The sequence below is a fragment of the Cupressus sempervirens genome, chromosome 7 (assembly GCF_028749045.1).
Source record: "Cupressus sempervirens isolate cs-2001-9-10 chromosome 7, ASM2874904v1, whole genome shotgun sequence".
Taxonomy (NCBI): domain Eukaryota; kingdom Viridiplantae; phylum Streptophyta; class Pinopsida; order Cupressales; family Cupressaceae; genus Cupressus; species Cupressus sempervirens.
The window spans coordinates 129577595-129596954 of record NC_143124.1 but is presented as its reverse complement, the minus strand read 5'-3'; the positions used below and the strand labels follow the sequence as shown (position 1 = coordinate 129596954).

At 33.6% G+C, this 19360-nt stretch overlaps 1 protein-coding gene and 1 pseudogene across 1 annotated transcript; both read right to left on the bottom strand.

Moving 5' to 3' along the window:
• Window positions 1–1004: 1004 nt before the first annotated feature.
• On the bottom strand, window positions 1005–2036 carry LOC149545823 (disease resistance protein RPV1-like). Its single transcript, XM_089793841.1, has 2 exons — window positions 1852–2036; window positions 1005–1341 (listed from the first exon to the last, which is right to left on the bottom strand). Exons 1-2 carry the CDS (start codon window positions 2034–2036, stop codon window positions 1005–1007), a joined length of 522 nt encoding a protein of 173 aa, XP_089649967.1.
• Window positions 2037–14196: 12160 nt separating this feature from the next.
• On the bottom strand, window positions 14197–18800 carry LOC149545822 (disease resistance protein Roq1-like; annotated as a pseudogene).
• Between the last annotated feature and the right edge of the window lie 560 nt (window positions 18801–19360).

The following is a 19360-nucleotide window of genomic DNA, read 5'->3' as shown; positions in this document are numbered from 1 at the left end:
ATTGCTTTGCACATGAGGTATATTTAGTTTTCTTGAGGTTCGCATTAGCTGATGAGCGTACTCTTTGAAGGCCACAAAAGTAGCTGGAGGTTGTATCCCTCTAATTTGTATTTGTTTCTGAATGAAAAATACCAGAATACAAGCTATTTCAGTCAACTCTGCCGCAAGCAGAGGCAAACAAAACAACAATCTATTATTTTTATGATTTCACTAAGAAATAATTAAAGGGGAGCCAGTAATACATTTACCTAGAAATGCAGTATATTATCAATCTGCTGTGGACGCCAAAGCCGATGTGATGAGTGCTCACTTGCCATCTCTCTTCCCATGTCCCTCAGATGATCGTGCATCCGTATCTTCTTCTCATTGAAGGTGTTATGTTTCTCGGAAACCAGCTCCACAAGACACTTATTTACAAGTGTTTGTAAACCGTGCAGGCCACTCCAACCCGATCCATCCCACAGTGCTATAGCTGTGCTTTTGCATTCGCCGATGAGAAAACAAGCCGCATCCAAGAACATCTCTCTATCTTCTTTATCCAAAGCATCATAGCTAACTTGTAGCCTTTTTGTGATGTCGCTAGGCAATATTCTTGAAATTTTATCTAATTGGGATTCCCAGTAAGCAATGGAATCCTCACCATGTAGCTGTCCCCCTAATACCTTCAGAGATAAAGGCAGACCATCGCAAACCTGGACAAATTTGTCAACCGGAGTGTCAAATCTGGTGGGTGGAGAAGACTTCTGGAAAGCATGCTTGCAGAATAAATTCTTCGCTACTGAGCTCTCAAGTCTTGGCACTTCGTAAATGTTTGAGATACCCATCGATTTAAGAACATCCCTTTTGCGGGACATCAAGATTACCATACTTGATCCGAGGTTGAGTTTATTTGGCAAAAGAGCAGACAACTGATCGATGTGATATAGGTCATCCAAAACAATGAGGGCCCAAACGGAGCTCAAAGTATTTGTGATTACCACTTTGCCTTCGTCGACACCGTCTAATCACAAATTTTCAACGCCAAGGTCTGTAAGAAGCTTTTTTTGTTTCTCAGGCAGAGCATTTCTGGATGCCGCATCCCACATGTCGGGAACAAAATCGCATTTCTGAAATGAGCGAAAGTTTCTGTTGAAGAGCTCTTTGGCCAAAGTGGATTTCCCAATGCCACCCATGCCCACGATCCTCGTGAGTTTTTCACTATCTTCTTCACTTGTGACTGATTCGACGAAGTCTTGTACTAGTTCATCCAAACCAAGTGGATATTTGGCTACATGTATGGGATCTATTTTCATTAATCCCAATGCTCTATTCACAATGTTCTTCAAAACTTCGGCCTCGACCCTAAACATTATGGGCGAAAAATAAAAATCAAAACGAAACACACAACACGAATTAAGTAGAACCTATATATTGTAGAATCTGAAAACAGGTAAAGAATAGAGAGTACAATACAGCACACAAAACGATAATTATTTCCACGCACTAATTAAAATTACATTACAATCATTTAAAACGAATATATTGCGTGTTCTCCAATGCTACAAACTCCTTCTACGCAGATATTCACTCTATCATAAACAATGCAAACTGATAGAATTTTTTCAGTTCCTCTTGCATGAGCAGATAAATATTGAAGAATATATAGAATACAAAAAATTATCAGTTCCTCATGCATCACTTTTCTCAACATATATGGAATACAGAACTTGACTATCGAGGAGAAAAAGAAACAATAAATACTTATTATTTTTAACCTGTAAGCCCGAAAGGGATGAAATTTTGTGTATTGCCGCTATCCACTGATCGAGCCTTTCCTTGGTGTATCTAGCTTTCTTTGCATGTTGTCAGAACGCATCGGCATATATTCCTTTTCCTTGATCAATATATCTGAGATCAGAGGGATCAACATGATAGAAAATGGGAACGATTGTAGCAGGGGCTCTGATTTTGAGCATGTAAGCAAGCTCATCCAGACACCATGAGGATTGGGCATAGTTGGGAGAGAAAACGGCAATGTGAAGAGAGGCACTGTTCATTGCTGCTTGTATTTCTCTCTATATCACATCGCCGGGCCGAATTGCACCTACATCGAGGAAAGCGCGGAATCCCTTGCTATCAAGGGTTTCCTTATTTTTTTTGGCGAATGTGTAATTCGTATCGCTTCCGCGATGGTTAATGAAAATTTGGCAGAGCTCCGTGGATGCAAACTCAAAGAATGGTGGGAACTGGTCAAATATGTTTTGGCGATCAGCCTCATGTAGCGTTTGTCGGCTGAGTTCAATAGCTCGCATAAACCTGCGGAATGGAATGAGGCAGATCTGTACCAAGATGTTTAGAATGGACAGACACCATTCCTGCAAAAATTTAGGGATCTCCATTAAAAAGTTCCCATTTTGCCTGGGCCTTGAAGAAGGTTTAGGCTGCTCAAAAACATCTTCCAGTTCAGGCTGCTCAATAGTGTCTTCGAGCTTAGGCTGCTCAGAATTGGAAGCCATTTCAAAGGATCCAAATTAACCTTAATACAGAGCAGAGACAGAACCACGGTCGCAAATAGAGGGAAAGAACGCTATGCGAGAAGAAAATAAAGATTTGGAGAAGAAGAAGAGCGAAAACATAGAAAACGGCCTGTCCAAAACTGCGTGAGTTCGTACAACTTTTTACAAAGAAGCGTCTCCGTTGAAGACGGCTACCTACGGATGCGGCCATGTTTGCGTAGATTGCACCATACATAAAATAGCATAACTATAATTGCAACAAACGTACATATATAAATAGTTTAAATTAATAGATGGTAACATGGATGACAATGGATGACCATGCAAGCGCTCTAGGGCACCATCTATCTAATTGATTATTTTTAATGTATCATGCACATTTTAGGCATCATGGCATACGTAGGCATTATGGCTTTAACAAGTGATGAAAGTGGAAGTACAACATTTATGAGAACCATGCACTATCCTATCTTGCAACTCTGAGGCAACTTAGGGAAAAATATCTGATTTAGAGAAAATAGTTTCTCATACCATATAGAGAAAAATACCTCATAAAGGGAAATATTTAATATTCACCCCCAAAATCAATCAAAAAGATTTAAATATAAATTGATATAACATATATACAGTAATATTGAACTTTCAGAGTTCATCATGGAATTTTTTTATTTTTATTTTTTAAATTTGCAAGTCAAAAATCATACTCATAATCTTCTAAATAAAGCATAACCAAATCTTAGAAATATTTTGTAGTCTAAGAGTCTTGCAGAATTACTATTGTAATTGCTTGATACTTGGACAACATGACATGTTGGATGTAATCTTATGATTCTATTATGAGAAATTGGTGTTTTTTGGATCTGAATATCTGTGTTATTTTTATATTATGATATGTATTTAATTGTTGACGGCTATGATTTGGGGATTCTCCTACCTTTTACAGCATCAGTTTTACTTCTAAATGTTATTTAAAAATTAAATTGTTTTAAAGATAGACAAAGTTTAAGAGATATTTAAAACATAAAATATAATAGTAATTTAATAACTATATTTAAATATCAACACATTTAAGAAAGATAGATCTAAAATTTATATAGAATACATCTTCACCAATCCATAAAATAACAAATATAAAATTAATTTAAAAATAATATTATTTATTTTGAATTTTTCTAAACTAATATACAAATTTTCTTTATGTTATTATTACTTATTGCAATTGCTCTAATATATTTCTATTTTATCTTTTCAATGAATTATAAGTATATCAAATATGATTTAAAAACTTCAATTGTTGATTGCTAATAAGTAAGCCAAAATACATAATAATAAACAAGCATTCACTTAATTGAGAATTAAAGTCAATTAAAAATGTCTCAAGTAAATAGAAAAGCGTAGTTTGGAGACACGTGGTGGATGGAAATGAAGCAACACTACTAAGTACAAAATATCTGTCTATTCTTCAAATGTACCTTCTTTGTTGATCTCGTCAAGGATAATAATCAGAGTGATAATAAAACTCTTACTTTTCTTTTCTCCTTTCCTTCCTTATAATCAAATTTTCATCTATGATCTATCCCATTTGAGATTATGTAAATGCAATAGTGATTCGATTTACTCTATGATAATACATATTTTGCTAATCTTAACTAATTTTTGTCCAATATTTTTGCAAATGCATTTGTGAATTCTGGGTTTAACACCAATTCTTTGGGTCAAATTTCTGTGCCAGACCAAACCATGACATCCATCAGACCATCATGTGAAAGTGTGATTAAAAATACATCTTGAAAAATTCTCACTATATCTTCAATTACAGCTATATCTTCTAGAATTCTCACTATCATTTTCTAGCACGGGTGGATTAGTTCATGTTAAAGTTGTCAATAATCTTTAAGATGAGTTAAGTGTAGGTGAAAATAAAAGAAGAAATAAATTAATGAAAAAAAGAGAGAGGAAAAATAGGAACATATAAGAAGATACAACAAAAACATGAAGCACGCCATGATGGTTACGAATTCAATTTCATTATAGCTTTCCACAAATAGCACAAAAGCAGTGTGTGTTCTAGAAGCTTGCTTTACTATAACCTTAATGTAAACTTTTCAAACATGTAACATGTTCACACACCAAGTTATAAACATATAACATCTTCTATTTTCTAGCAAACACAAATTCATATTCTATATTCCCCAAAAGAGAGGGACTATAGAGCTAGGGGAGACAACCAAGTAGCCGCCCAAGCTAACTTCGAGCAACTAAGACTTCCAATCCATATGATAAAATCTGTCAATTTTTTTCAATGAAGCGCCATAGGTGATTGAAGAGCTTAAATCTAACCCTTTAGATTTTCCACATTTATGAAGCTCACTGTAGAACTTGTGGAGTGTGAGGTGGTCTAAAAGTGTCATTTTCAAATGTTCAACCATAACCCATTATGTTCATACCCATATGAGCACTCACCAAAAATATAGTACTTTTTGCACACATGAACCAATCAAGCTAAAAAATGGTTGAAACTATTAGTACTTGCGTGATTACTATTGCTACATATGCTATCATTTTTCAAACTTTTGTGAACAATAATTGAGAGAATCTATAACAAGAGCTCCAGGAGAGTTTAAGTCCCCGTCTTATGTTATAGGTGAAATATATTACAAATTTTTAATAGTATAAAGTATTAAATATAAGTGCAAGGAGGAGATTTTTTTAAGATAAATTGTTCTGTATCAAATAATTTTGAGAAAATTAACGTAACAATAATGAATTAATTTAATATAGCAATGTTAAAAATATAATGGGAATTGATTAATAAGTGTACTGATAATTTGATTTCGATAATGTAATGATGAAAAATTCAAAAAATTATTAATAAATATAAATATGATTTGTGAAGAAAATAAATTTATATTTGCATTCAGATGTTACTTTGAATTCTGAACTAAAAATAAAATTATAAAAGCCATTAAGTTGTGAGTTTTGAAAAACTTCCTCTAATTTTGACACAATTATTGCAATTAATTTAATTACTGTTTAATTGAATTTATTTTAATTATATTTATTTATAACTTTTCCTTAATCTGAAGTTTTTAATTGGCTAAGTTGAATTTTGCAAAATATTTTATTATTTTTTCAATTGAAAAAAATAACAATTATAGAATTTCTAAAAAAATTTGAAAAGTTTTTTTTGAAGAGTATCGAATATACCGTTTTCTGTTTAAACGTTCCCATGTATGAACATACAAATCTTCAAATACCATGGTTTGCCCAAAGCTATAATGGATCTAAAGATTGTTTCCCTTTGTACCCAAGATACGATTAAATCGACAATTTAATCACAAATTTAAATAGCTGTACATTTAGATCATGTTGATGAGTAAGTTAAAATAAAATAACTAGCCACAAAGACCTTTAAATGCTTGGCATTTATGCAATAAATCATACCTTACTTTGACGTCATGTCCCATTGCATTGAAAACCAGGCACCCTTGGTAGACAGAGAAGAAAAATTAAATAATTTATTTTATCATTTTTAACTAGCCACATTGCGTGTGAAATCTTCAAATGGCTTGTCGAGTACGACGGCAATTCAACACAAAATCCAATATTAAGATCTTCAACAAGATGTGGCTTTAAATTTATTTTTCAATCCAGTGGATTGATTACGATTTGATAGCTGAGGAGATGACATAAATAGCTAGTAAGGTACTTGGAATTAATCTCCAATAAATCAACTGCATTAATAATTGAACCTGTTGCCACCGAATTACAATCTTGTCAGCTATGTCTACAGATGTTGATTTTTGCTCAATAATAATATTCATAAAATTAATAAAACCTCAGCAAAATAGTGTTAGCCAATCATAAATTTATAATTAGCATATAATAATTTTTTTTTAATATAATTCCTCAAACTTTGCAATATGATAGGCTATTACCAAGAAAAAAGAAATTAGGGGGTGAAAACAAAACATTAGTTCCCTGCCTTTTTGACTAATAATAGACATAGTAGTCATTAGAATGTGGGCCACTATTAGATCATCTCCCCTAGTCCAACTCTGATTGGTGAACCATTTCTAATAAAATAATAATAATTAAAGATAATTATCTTACCTACCGACATGGAAAAAAGATCACAATTCAACTCTGCACAAGAATGCTCACTGGAAAGTTTTAGAGGAAGGATTTTGAAAGTTGGGGAAAGGTGGAACCATGGATGTAAGGGGAATCAAAAATCTTATCAATAGTCCTCATCCAGTAAAAGTCATGGAGGGAAGATTCAATTTATGAAGAGAAAAAAAAAAAATCCAACAAACCGTACTCATCCACCTGCTTCACATCATAATCGTCAGTGCCAATGTAGTCAACAAGTTGGGGAAAATTGGAAAGTAGAAGTCTTATCAAGACTATTCACCCAGTTGTCTCGCATCACACTTGTCGAGAAATTTGGAATCTTATCAACCGTAGTCATCCATCTGCCTCCCAGTAAAGTAGTGGACACAGACAAATTCTTTACCACTGTCGCATTGCAGGATAATTCTTGACTACAAAGGTTTAATTAACTGCAGGTCAAACCAAGATGGACAGCCATGGGCCTACTCTTCGAAGGCGAGATGTTTAATTTGAAATCTTAGTGGGAAAGGGACACGATACAACTTGACATGCACCAGAATGAGTAAAATGAAAAAGAAAACATTCCTCTCTTCGAGGATTTGGAGAAGAAGCCTATGTTGTCGATACAATTAAGTTTAATAGCTCTTTCTATATTGTAAAAGTAATTTTTTTAATTAAGACTAATTAATATAAAGAATCAATATTCTAATTGATTGTAGATTTCTCAAATTTTTCATAGTAATAGGGAAAATGATCTAGTAGTCTCCTATGCTAACTTTCGGAATCTAAAGCTCCTAATTCATATGTCAAAATTTATCATTTTTTGGGTGAAGCTCCATAGGTGAGTGAAGAGGCTAAAGCTAATTTTTCAAATTTTCTACATTTATGGAGCTCTTTGTAGACCTTGTAGAGTGTGAGGTGGTCTAAAAGTGTCATTTTAAAATCTTCACCCAGAATCCAGAAGTGACCATTGGAACATGGGTGACACCCAGAATCCAGAAGCGACCATTGGAATATGGGTGAATAAAAAATATTAAAATTGCAAAATGTTTAATTCAATTTGCAATTGGATGGCAAGCAGGTGCTAAAATAAATAGAAATACTAGAAAATTCACTTCAAGTTTAGATTAAATTAAAAATGATCCTAATTGAAGCCCACCAAACTAAAATATCTAATGGACAATAAATACTCGCAACAAATGCAATACATTTTCCAAAGGTGCAAGTACAAAGGCACTTTCATAATCACATATCATATTTTATATTAAAGGTCATTGGTAAACCTTGTGCTCATTCAAGCAACAACATGAGACTTACAAGATTATTCAAGATCCTTATGAGAAACCACACCAAAATAAAAATTGGAAGACCAAGAGTCACAACTTAGAATTTCACAAAGGTGCTTGTCTTGGAATTTGAACCAAGATTTCCACAATGGGAACTCATTGCTTCAACCAGCTAAGATGAACCCCTTGGACAACATATAACATATTTTTAAAACATTATGGGCTTAGTATAACCTACATATTATATAGCATATTAAAAGCTGATCTTTTTTTGCTTAAGCTTGGTTATGTTGCCCTGTATTTAAATTGATTCTTTTCACTATTAAAATGTATGATCATCATAAAAGAGAGCAAGGAAAAATGAAAAGACTTGCATGAATATATGTGTCCTACTCAATTTTATTAGGAAAAAATGACAGCGCAAGGATAGTTAATAAGTTTTTCATGGGTACTTACTGATCATCTTATTGAATCCAAACTTTAATTAAAGAGAGAACATAGATTGGCATGTCAAGATTATCATTCACATGAACATAAATAAAAGAAAATACATTTCCTATCACAAAGTTCTACTTCTTTGTTTCCCTCTTTTTGATACTTGAGGGTGGCTAGGGGTCATTTCTTGGCTGTACTCGATCATATATATTTTTAGCATATTGTGCTTGGCATAAGAAATAATCAAGGATATTTTGAACAACATCCCTAAAGTTTACAACACTTTTATAAACATCTTAGTTATTAACTACAATGCCCATAAACCCAAATAGATCAATCTTATTAATGACTTCATTAATTTGCCCCCCAAAAAATATGGATACAAACATTGGCTATATATTTATAGATGACATTTTAAATGTTATTTTTGTGTTCATGTTCTATTTTTAATAGATACAAAATTTAGTATTCCATTTTTGTGTATCTATAGACTACTAGAACTATTCTGGATGCTCCATCCTCAGAAAGCATGAGCAATAGAATGATCTCTAAAGATGTCTCTTCAAACTAAAGAATGATCTTTAGAATGAACAATAGTAAGATGTTCCTTTTTTGCTTGTAAGGCGGAGTAAAAATGAGTCATAAAATTGAACAAATTTCTAGTACATTATAGGTTTTATTGATACTATTGAACTGAATTGTTTCCCTTCCTAAGAATATTAGGGTATAGATGATTTCATATCTATATTGGAAATAACCTAATATATGTGAAATTGATATGTGATGCCTATCTTATTAATATAAATTTAATATAAAATATTTTTCTTTAACCTCAAATTATCTATAATATTTTATATTGAGACTATATTAATAAGTTAAATTTAATTAGTTGTTATCAATTTTAGTATACTAAATTTGTACAATTTTCAATGGCACAAAATGGAAGTACAAAATACACAATCAGTACCTCTAAAATAATAACTAGTAATGCTATGATTTATTTAATCAACATCTTGCAAGGAGGTAGAATGAATGACTACTAATGATATACTTTATTTTATTAGCAACACTTGCAATGAAAGTGAATACCATTAAATAGTCACAATTTAACTCAGAAGATTGTCTCAAAAAGAATAAACTATCCACCAAAACAATCTACAAACTCAAAAACATAAGTGAACTACACCCAATTTTTCAAAATCAACATAACCCTTGCACCACTTGGTTCATGTGCTGGCATGAATGGTGAGCATCTGAATAGTCAATAAGTTTGGTTAATTTAAAAAGGGTTTTTGGGTTTAAAATTATAGTAATGATCCCTACAAAATTTAATGGCTTAATCTGAGTTTTTTTAGCACAATGTACACAACCATATTGATAAAACCCCTCTCATGTGAACATTTTGAAGTTAGTCATTTTTTCTTGCCTTTTCCACTCTAGGACAAGAGTAGTCTTAGCCACACAAAGATAAGCACCACCTAAGATGCAACTTTCATAATGTTTACTATTAAATAGACCTTTGGGAAATCAATCATATAGAGATATTACTTAAAAAACATATGCGTCAGAAATATAAACTAAGGGGAGGACCCCATGTGGTTGCTAAAATTATTTTGGCTAGAAGCTGCTACTCCATTTTTTTAGCAAAAAATTGTGAAGTTGGTGGTTTCGTGTAAGCAAAATTTATGCTTATTTTTAAGCATCCTCTTTTAAATCAAAATTTTAAATGAATATCTATTGCAAATTAGATTTGGAAGAAAAAATTTAGGCAAGAGGAAAAACATTTATGAAGATATCTATGGTTTTTCGTATTTAAATAGTTGCACTTTTTTCAAAGATTATTTTGAAATTATTAGTGGTTGTTGCTCCACGATAATAAGAAAATATTCCGAACTATCCTTTCATCTCAATTTGAGAATTACATGGGAACATGATGGCTACTTAAATTTAAATAGAAATTTATCATAATAAGTTGCATGGGAATAGGGATAAACCCATGCATTAATTGAGATGCACATGGTGGGGTAGCACACAAATCATTTTCATTGCACTGATTTAGGTAGATGTTGCTACAATCACTTTTTCATTTCATAAGTTCTAGGAATCTTAGGTCATGATACATGATAATAAATTGATGGGGGTTAAAGCACAAACTTGTGTCACCCTTTTGTGAAGGAAAAGGCTAACAAAAGTATAACTGTTCACCTTAAATGATATAAAATTGGTATTATTATTTAGAATTTGAAAATGAGGTAAAATAATGAAATGTGTAGAAATTGATCAAGTTTAGCATTATAATTTTTAACAATTATTTGGGTTAAGAATTGATATATTTTCATAATTTTTATAGATAATGTTTTAGTTGCTGAAAAATGTTGAAAATTAGGGGTCTAGTTCCCACCACAAAACTATATGGAAATAAATTTATTTCTCTTTGATCTTAGACTATGTTATAGATAGCATATATATCTAGATCATTCAAAAATAAAAATTGTCTTTAGACTTAAATTTTCACTGTTATAATCAATTAAAGTTCAACTCACCTAAAATTGATAGTTTTTATCTCCCACCACATTTTTCAAAAAAAATCTACTCTAACCAGAATAAAAATCATACATTCTAGAAGAGGACTCTCTCCTCTAGAATGTCATATGAGTTTTAAATTTTTATGATATGGTTTACTATTTTTTTCTTTCTCAAAATTGACATCTTTTCGAGTGTTAAAATACATGCTTGAAGAATTTTTTAATTATAACATATGATATCTAACTAAAACATGATAAACTATATATGAGAACATTTTGGACTTTGGTCTCTATAAAATGGTGTTTATAAGTTATCAAAAATATATCATAAAAAATAGTAAGAGTTATTGAAATGTCAGTTTTCAAAAATAATTATATTTCTTTAGTAATTGGATACAAACTAGTGTAAAACATGAAGTTAATAAACATTTCCAATTGGAAAAGTGTGATACAATGTATAACTTAGCTAGAATAAATTTCTCTATATCATATCATTGAAAAAAATTAATTTTTAGATAGAAATACTGAAATTCAGTTGTTCTGATTAGTCAGCCTAAAAGATGACACGGTTTTGTACTTTTACCCATGGATATGCCACTAACAAATAATATCAAAATTACAATGGCCCAAAGTCGACAATTACACTCATACATAGCATAGAAAAGTTTCTTCTACTACTTGGCATGAAAGGAAATGGTGAACTACAAATGCCAAGTCATGGTAACATCAAGTAGTTAGACCTTCGAAAAATGTAACTTTGGTTCCCTGCAACCACAAAGTGCCTATGAATTCCCCAACATTTTTGTCAAAATATTGGAATAGATATTTGAATAAAGAAAAACTGAAGACAATGGAAAAATAGTGGTAGCCAATCAATTTAAAAACTAAAAATTTCAATTTAATCAAAAATTTTATAATACATGATTCCCAAACAACAATAAAATGTTGGGAATGCTATGTAACTAATGTCTACCTCTGTCACCTAATGTTGGGATTCACCCCCACCCTTAGTCACATAGCCTATTTTATATTTCCAACAAGACATAGATATGATTTGTTTTGTTGTTGAGTGTAAGGAAAATTATTTACTTGATCTTCAAAAGGAAAAAAAAAAAATTTACGACATAGGCCAACTCCTATATATATTTATTTCAATTTTAAATTATTTGGTGTAGGAGCACCGAAGTAGAAAGGAATACTAGGAGGTTACAAGAGGATAGAATTTGTATTATGAATTTTATAGTGTTTTCAATGTATTAGGAGTCTATTTGAATCACAAGTAAGGCTATGTGAAGCCATTTGTATGACATTGTTAATATTGTCTTGTTAAGGTCCTAATTTGGTCAAGAAGGTTAGAATATGAAAGAATGACTAATAAAGGGTAAAATGGATGTAAAATAGCTATTAAAATTAATTTTAGGGTAATTGAATGTCCATGCAAATATTTATTAAGTTTCGAGTTAAAATTTCAAATTTGTCACATTGACATAAAAAAATTGTAATGCAAAATTGCACGAAATGCATAAAACATTGTAAAAGGTGCAATTATGTTGTAAAGGGTAGGGTTATTGGTTCAAAGGGTGGTTGGGAAGTTATAAAGTACCCCAACTAGTATAAAATCATTGTATGTGTGTTCCAAACAATGAATGGAAAGAGGAAGATCATTTTGAATCAATTAACGTCTTCAAAATGTGTTTTTTTGATTGGTGTTAACTATATTTATGTTGAGTCTAGGTTGTGTATGGACCACTACAGCCTAGAAATATCATACAAAGTGTTTATTGTTTAAATTAAGATGAATAAGCTTCAGTTTAGTTTTTTTTGGAATGATTATGTGGACAAATGAATAAGTTATGAGTATTTTGGTGAAAGTGGTTGTTTGTCGATTTGAGAATCCCATCATATTGAAGGGTTTGGTATGAAAGCATTTGGACAAGTTTGAGAACCTAAATGGATTCATTGGAAAGATATGTGAATCCACTTTTATTCCCTTTTGGTTTGATTTAATTGTTTGCAGATTTGGGAAAGCTGTGGACAGTTTGGCAAAAAGAAGTTTTTGTATACCTCTAATGGAGTTGCAGACAATGATTTGTTCTCTCATAATGATTTATACATTGAAATAATTAATGGATTAGACATTATGAAACTAGATTCGTATATGGTTAAAACCTGATAAATTCATTTTGTGTAATTTGAATTTGTCTTGGGAAAGATATTGGATGCCCTAGGTAATGTCACAAGTTTTGTTTCTCATTTATGATAGTAAAACTGGGCCTTGGTGCAGAGACTATAACTTGAAAATGATTTATTTAGATTGAGCTCAATTAAATGGATATGATTTAGATTTATTCTTAATTTCAATCATTATTAACTAATTTTAATTAACCCTATGTAGACTACAATGGAAACATAATATGACGAAACAAGCTCTCTTATTTTGGATACACAATACCAAGTAGTGTGGAAGTTTACTATTCATATTCCATTTCTAGATAATTGCATCACTAGTTGTCCATTGTGAAGTATTTCCTATTGATCACAAGTTATGGATTTGTACAATTAATTCTATGTAAATTTTCTTGTCACAAAGATGAGCCATTATAATAGAAAGTTGTATGACTCCCATCTCATAAAGGGTCCATAATATTTGTCAAAGAGCCTAAGGTAGTTGACGATTGAATTGAAAATCCAAGTTAACCACTCAACTAGTGGCCTCTTACATATTCTATTTTTCTTAGACGAAGGACCAATGTTCCAAAATTTATTTAGGACTTTATACCCAATGCTATTTATACCTAGACAAGATCTTACTAATAAAAATCCTTCCATATTTTCACAAAGCTATAGTTGGATTTTTGTCTCGGTTCATTTCTTGGGATATATTTTCCTTGCTATTGACTTGCTCTATTTTCTCCATCTCAAGCCCTATATTTTCCTTTCTATTGGTCTACTCTATTTTCTCAAACTTAAGACCTATTATACTTGGTTACAATATATCTCTACTTTTCTTCATCTAACTTTAGGCAAGAACTTCAACGCATTGTATCTCTTGTGAAGAAAAACTACTAGAAAAAAATATAAGAAGCATCCAAATAGATAAGAAAAATAAAATCTGAAAAAAAAGTCTACAATCAAAATCATGAAAGTATAATATAAATTAATAAAGTAATTCAATTTTCAATAAAGTAAATAATTGTGTGCTTAATAAAGCATTAAAAACATCCATCTCTCACTATAAAACGTTATATATATATATATATATATATATATATATATATATATATATATATATATATATAAATTGTTCAATCTATCAAAAAATTATTTTTAAACAAACTCCAATTAATCTACCCTAACTACCCTTCTCGCTAATTCCAATTGAGGCTTACCCTGTACATTATTAGCCTGAAGCCAGACCGATCAACACATTAGACAGATAAACTATTCCAGAAGTGCTAATAATTTCTTAAAAGCCTTCACGACTTTTTTTCTGCTTCCCTCAACTAGCACCTCCTTCTCTATCCTAATTCCTTCGGGTGTGACGACCACTATATCTCCACCGTTTTCGAGGTGCAAGTATATTTGTACCACTTTCCTCTCCTCCCTGTTCAGCTCCTTTCCCTCCCTATAGCAGAAATAATTAGTCTCGCGTACATATCCCAACAGCTTGGCCTTCCTGAATGTAAGATCAGGAAACTCCGAAGAGTTTAGAATGGGCTCCATGAAACAGCTAACGCTACCTTGTATAAATATTTCTCGCGGCCTTCCCTGCAAATAGTAATTTTTGCAAGTAATTAACATGAACATTAATATAAATTCAGAAAACTCTGAATTTGTGAAAGTTTTTATTACCTTGATATTTATAGATTGAATACAAGACTTGAGAGCTGATATGGTGTCACATACGAACTCCACTACTTCCAATCCTTCCACTTTCTCAAAACTTTGTATAACAGACTCCTTCCAGCGAGTCTGTCGAAGACATAGATGCTTCAATGAATTGCAGTGATGCAGGCCTTCTATTTTCTTAACTTTGGGGCATTTTATCAGTCTAAAGTATTCCAGCGAAGCCAAATTGGCAAAGCTTGACAACTCTTCAAACTACGAACAATATTGTATTAGCAGCTTCTCAAGGCGTACGAGACCACTAGGATAGCTGATGTTCTTCAGCACTTCGCAATGGTATATTGACGGCGTTTGCAGGGTCACTGGCAGTCTCTCTATCTCGATTAAATGGTGATTTTTGGGAAACTTGTCTTTTTGAACGATGCTATTGTCCTCGACCTCAAAATTTTGGAGGTTGGGCCAACAGTCACTGGAAATTGATGGCATGGAGACTGGTTTGCAGTCTTCTTCCTCAACACCAAATTCCATTGTACCTTCGGAACTTAGAATTTCAATCTTTTTCAACGAGGGAAAGCGAACAAGATAAGTCTGCAAGCCTTTCATCAGCTGGCTCTCAATTTTGAGCGACCATAAGTTGACCAGTTGACCAATGTTACTTGGTGAGCTTCTCAACTTAATGCAACCCGTTAGATCTAATTTTGTCAATGATGCCTGATTCTTAATTTGATTAGGAAAATCTTCTAATTCTTCACAACCGCTGAATCCCAAGTACTTGAGCTTTTCATTGCCTTCAAATACATCTAAGTTTAGTTTAAGCTTGGCACAACCTTGTAAATTTAGATGCTCCAGGTGTATCAGCCTCTTGAATGAATCTGGCAAAGTTCTCAACTGCTTGCACAGTCCCAGATTTATGTGCTTCAATCTGTTTAAATTGTCAAAACCCTCAGGTAGTGAGGATAACATTTCACAACCTGATAAATCCAGATATCCCAGGTGTATCAGCTGCCCGAAAGAGTCCAGCGACGTGCTCAAATGGCTACAACAAATTAGACTTATGCGCTTCAATCTATTTAAATTACCAAAACCAATAGGTAGCGAGGACAAACCATTAGTATTTGAGGAGAATGGAATCTCTAGATCTTCCAAGTGTGTCAACTGATTGAAAGAATCTAGTAAAGTGCTCAACTGCTCGCAAAACGTTAGACTTAAATACTTCAATCTTGCTAAATTGCAAAAGCCATTAGGCAGTGAGGAGAGCATTTCACATCTGGATAATCACAGATGTTTCATCTTTATCAGCTGCTGGAAAGAATCTGGAAAAGTGCTCAACTATGGGCAAGATAGGATTAAATACTTCAAATCTTTTAAATTGCCAAAACCAGCTGGCAGTGAAGATAACTTTGGACAGTATCAATATAAATACTTGAGCGAATGCAGGCCACAGAACTCTTCTGGCAAACTGCTACCACTAAAACACTTAAAACACTTAAAACACTTAAATGTCTTAATGGAAGCCAAGATGGAAGATTTCTTAATGAACGGGTATGCCAGCGAAGCCAAACAAGATGCTCGGATAAATATGCAAACTCTTCCGTGAACTCATTGCTTTGCACATGAAGTATATTTAGTTTTCTTGAGGTTCGCATTAGCTAATGAGCGTACTCTTTGAAGGCCACAAAAGTAGCTGGTGGTTGTATCCCTCTAATTTGTATTTCTTTCTAAATGAAAAATACCAGAATACAAGCTATTTTAGTCAACTCTGCTGCAAGCAGAGGCAGAGAAAACAACAAACTATTATTTTTATGATATCACTAAGAAATAATTAAAGGGGAGCCAGTAATACATTTACCTGGAAATGCAGTATATTATGAATCTGCTGTGGACGCCAAAGCCGATATGATGAGTGCTCACTTGCCATCTCTCTTCCCATGTCCCTCAGATGATCGTGCATCCGTATCTTCTTCTCATTGAAGGTGTTATGTTTATAGGAAACCAGCTCCACAAGACACTTATTTACAAGTGTTTGTAATCCGTGCAGGCCACTCCAACCCGATCCATCCCACAGTGTTATATTTGTGCTTTTGCATTCGGCGATGAGAAAACAAGCCGCATCCAAAAACATCTCTCTATCTTCTTTATCCAGATCATCATAGCTAACCTGTAGCCTTTTTGTGATGTCGCTAGGCAATATTCTTGAGATTTTATCTAATTGGGATTCCCAGTAAGCAATGGAATCCTCACCATGTAGCTGTCCCCCTCATACCTTTAGAGATAAAGGCAGACCATTGCAAACCTGGACGAATTTGTCAACCAGAGTGTCAAATCTGGTGGGTGGAGAAGACTTCTGAAAAGCATGCTTGCAGAATAAATTCTTCGCTACTGAGCTCTCAAGTCTTGGCACTTCGTAAATGTTTGAGATACCCATCGATTTAAGAACACCCCTTTTGCGGGACGTCACAATTACCATACTTTGGGATCCGAGGTTGAGTTTATTTGGCAAAAGAGCATACAACTGATCGATGTGATCCAGGTCATCCAAAACAATGAGGGCCCGAATAGAGCTCAAACGATTTGTGAGTACCACTTTGCCTTTGTCGACACTGTCTAATGACAAATTTTCAACGCCAAGGTCTGTAAGAAGCTTTTTCTACTTCACAGGCAGAGCATTTCTGGATGTCGCATCCCGCATGTCGGGAACAAAACCGCATTTCTGAAATGAGCGAAAGTTTCTGTTGAAGAGCTCTTTGGCCAAAGTGGATTTCCCAATGCCATCCATGCCCACGATCCCCGTGAGTTTTTCACTGCCTTCTTCACTTGTGACTGATTCGACGAAGCCTTGTACTAGTTAATCCAAACCAAGTGGATACTCGGCTACATGTATGGTATCTATTTTCATTAATCCCAATGCTCTATTCACAATGTTCTTCAAAACATCGACCTTGACCCTGAACGTTATGGGCAAAAAATAAAAATCAAAACAAAACACGCAACACGAATTAAATAGAACCTATACATTGTAGAATCTGAAAACAGGTAAAGAATAGAGAGTATAATACAGCACACAAAACAACAATTATTTCCACGCACTAATTAAAATTACATTACAATCATTTAAAATGAATATATTGTGTGTTCTCCAATGCAACAAACTCCTTCTACGCAGATATTCACTCTATCATAAACAATGCAAACTGATACAATTTTTTCAGTTCCTCTTGCATGAGCAGATAAATATTAAAGAATATATAGAATACAAAAAATTATCAGTTCCTCATGCATCACTTTTCTCAACATATATGGAATACAGAACTTGACTATCGAGGAGAAAAAGAAACAATACATACTTATTATTGTTAACCTGTAAGCCGAAAAGGGATGAAATTTTGTGTATTGCCGCTTTCCACTGATCGAGCCTTTCCTTGGTGTATCTACCTTTCTTTGCATGTTGTGAGAACGCATCGGCATATATTCCTTTTCCTTGATCAATATATCTGAGATCAGAGGGATCAACATGATAGAAAATGGGAACGATTGTAGCAAGGGCTCTGATTTTGAGCATGTAAGCAAGCTCATCCAGACACCATGAGGATTGGGCATAGCTGGGAGAGAAAATGGCAATGTGAAGAGAGGCACTGTTCATTGCTGCTTGTATTTCTCTCTGTATCACATCGCCGGGCCGAATTGCATCTACATCGAGGAAAGCGTGGAATCCCTTGCTATCAAGGGTTTCCTTAATTTTTTTTGGTGAATGTGTATTTCGTATCGCTTCCGCGATGGTTTATGAAAATCTGCCAGAGCTCCGTGGACGCAGACTCGGAGAATGGTGGGAACTGGTCAAATATGTTCTGGCGATCAGCCTCATGTAGCGTTTGCCGGCTGAGTTCAATAGCTCGCATAAAGCTGCGGAATGGAATGAGGCAGATCTGTACCAAGTTTTTTAGAATGCACAGACACCATTCCTGCAACAATTTAGGGATCTCCATTAAAAAGTTCCCATTTTGCCTGGGCCTTGAAGAAGGTTCAGGCTGCTCAAAAGCGTCTTCTAGTTCAGGCTGCTCAATAGTGTCTTCGAGCTCAGGCTGCTCAGAATTGGAAGCCATTTCAAAGGATCCAAATTATCCATAATACAGAGAAGAGACAGAACCACGGTCGCAAATAGAGGGAAAGAACACTATGCGAGAAGAAAATAAAGATTTGGAGAAGAAGAAGAGCGAAAACATAGAAAACGGCTTGTCCAAAACCGCGTGAGTTCGTACAATATTTTACAAAGAAGCATCTCCGTTGAAGACAGCTACCTACGGATGCGGCCATGTTTGCGTAGATTGCACCATACATAAAATAGCATAACTATAATTGCAACAAACGTACATATATAAATAGTCTAAATTAATAGATGGTAACATGGATGACAATGGATGACCATACAAGCGCTCTGGGGCACCGGCTATCTAATTGATTATTTTTAATGTATCATGCACATTTTAGGCATCATGGCATACGTAGGCATTATGGCTATAACAAGTGATGGAAGTGGAAGTAAAACAACTAAGAGAACCATGCACTATCCTATTTTGCAACTGTGAGGCAACTTAGGGAAAAATACCTGATTTAGAGAAAACAGTTTCCCATACCATATAGAGAAAAATACCTCATATAGGGA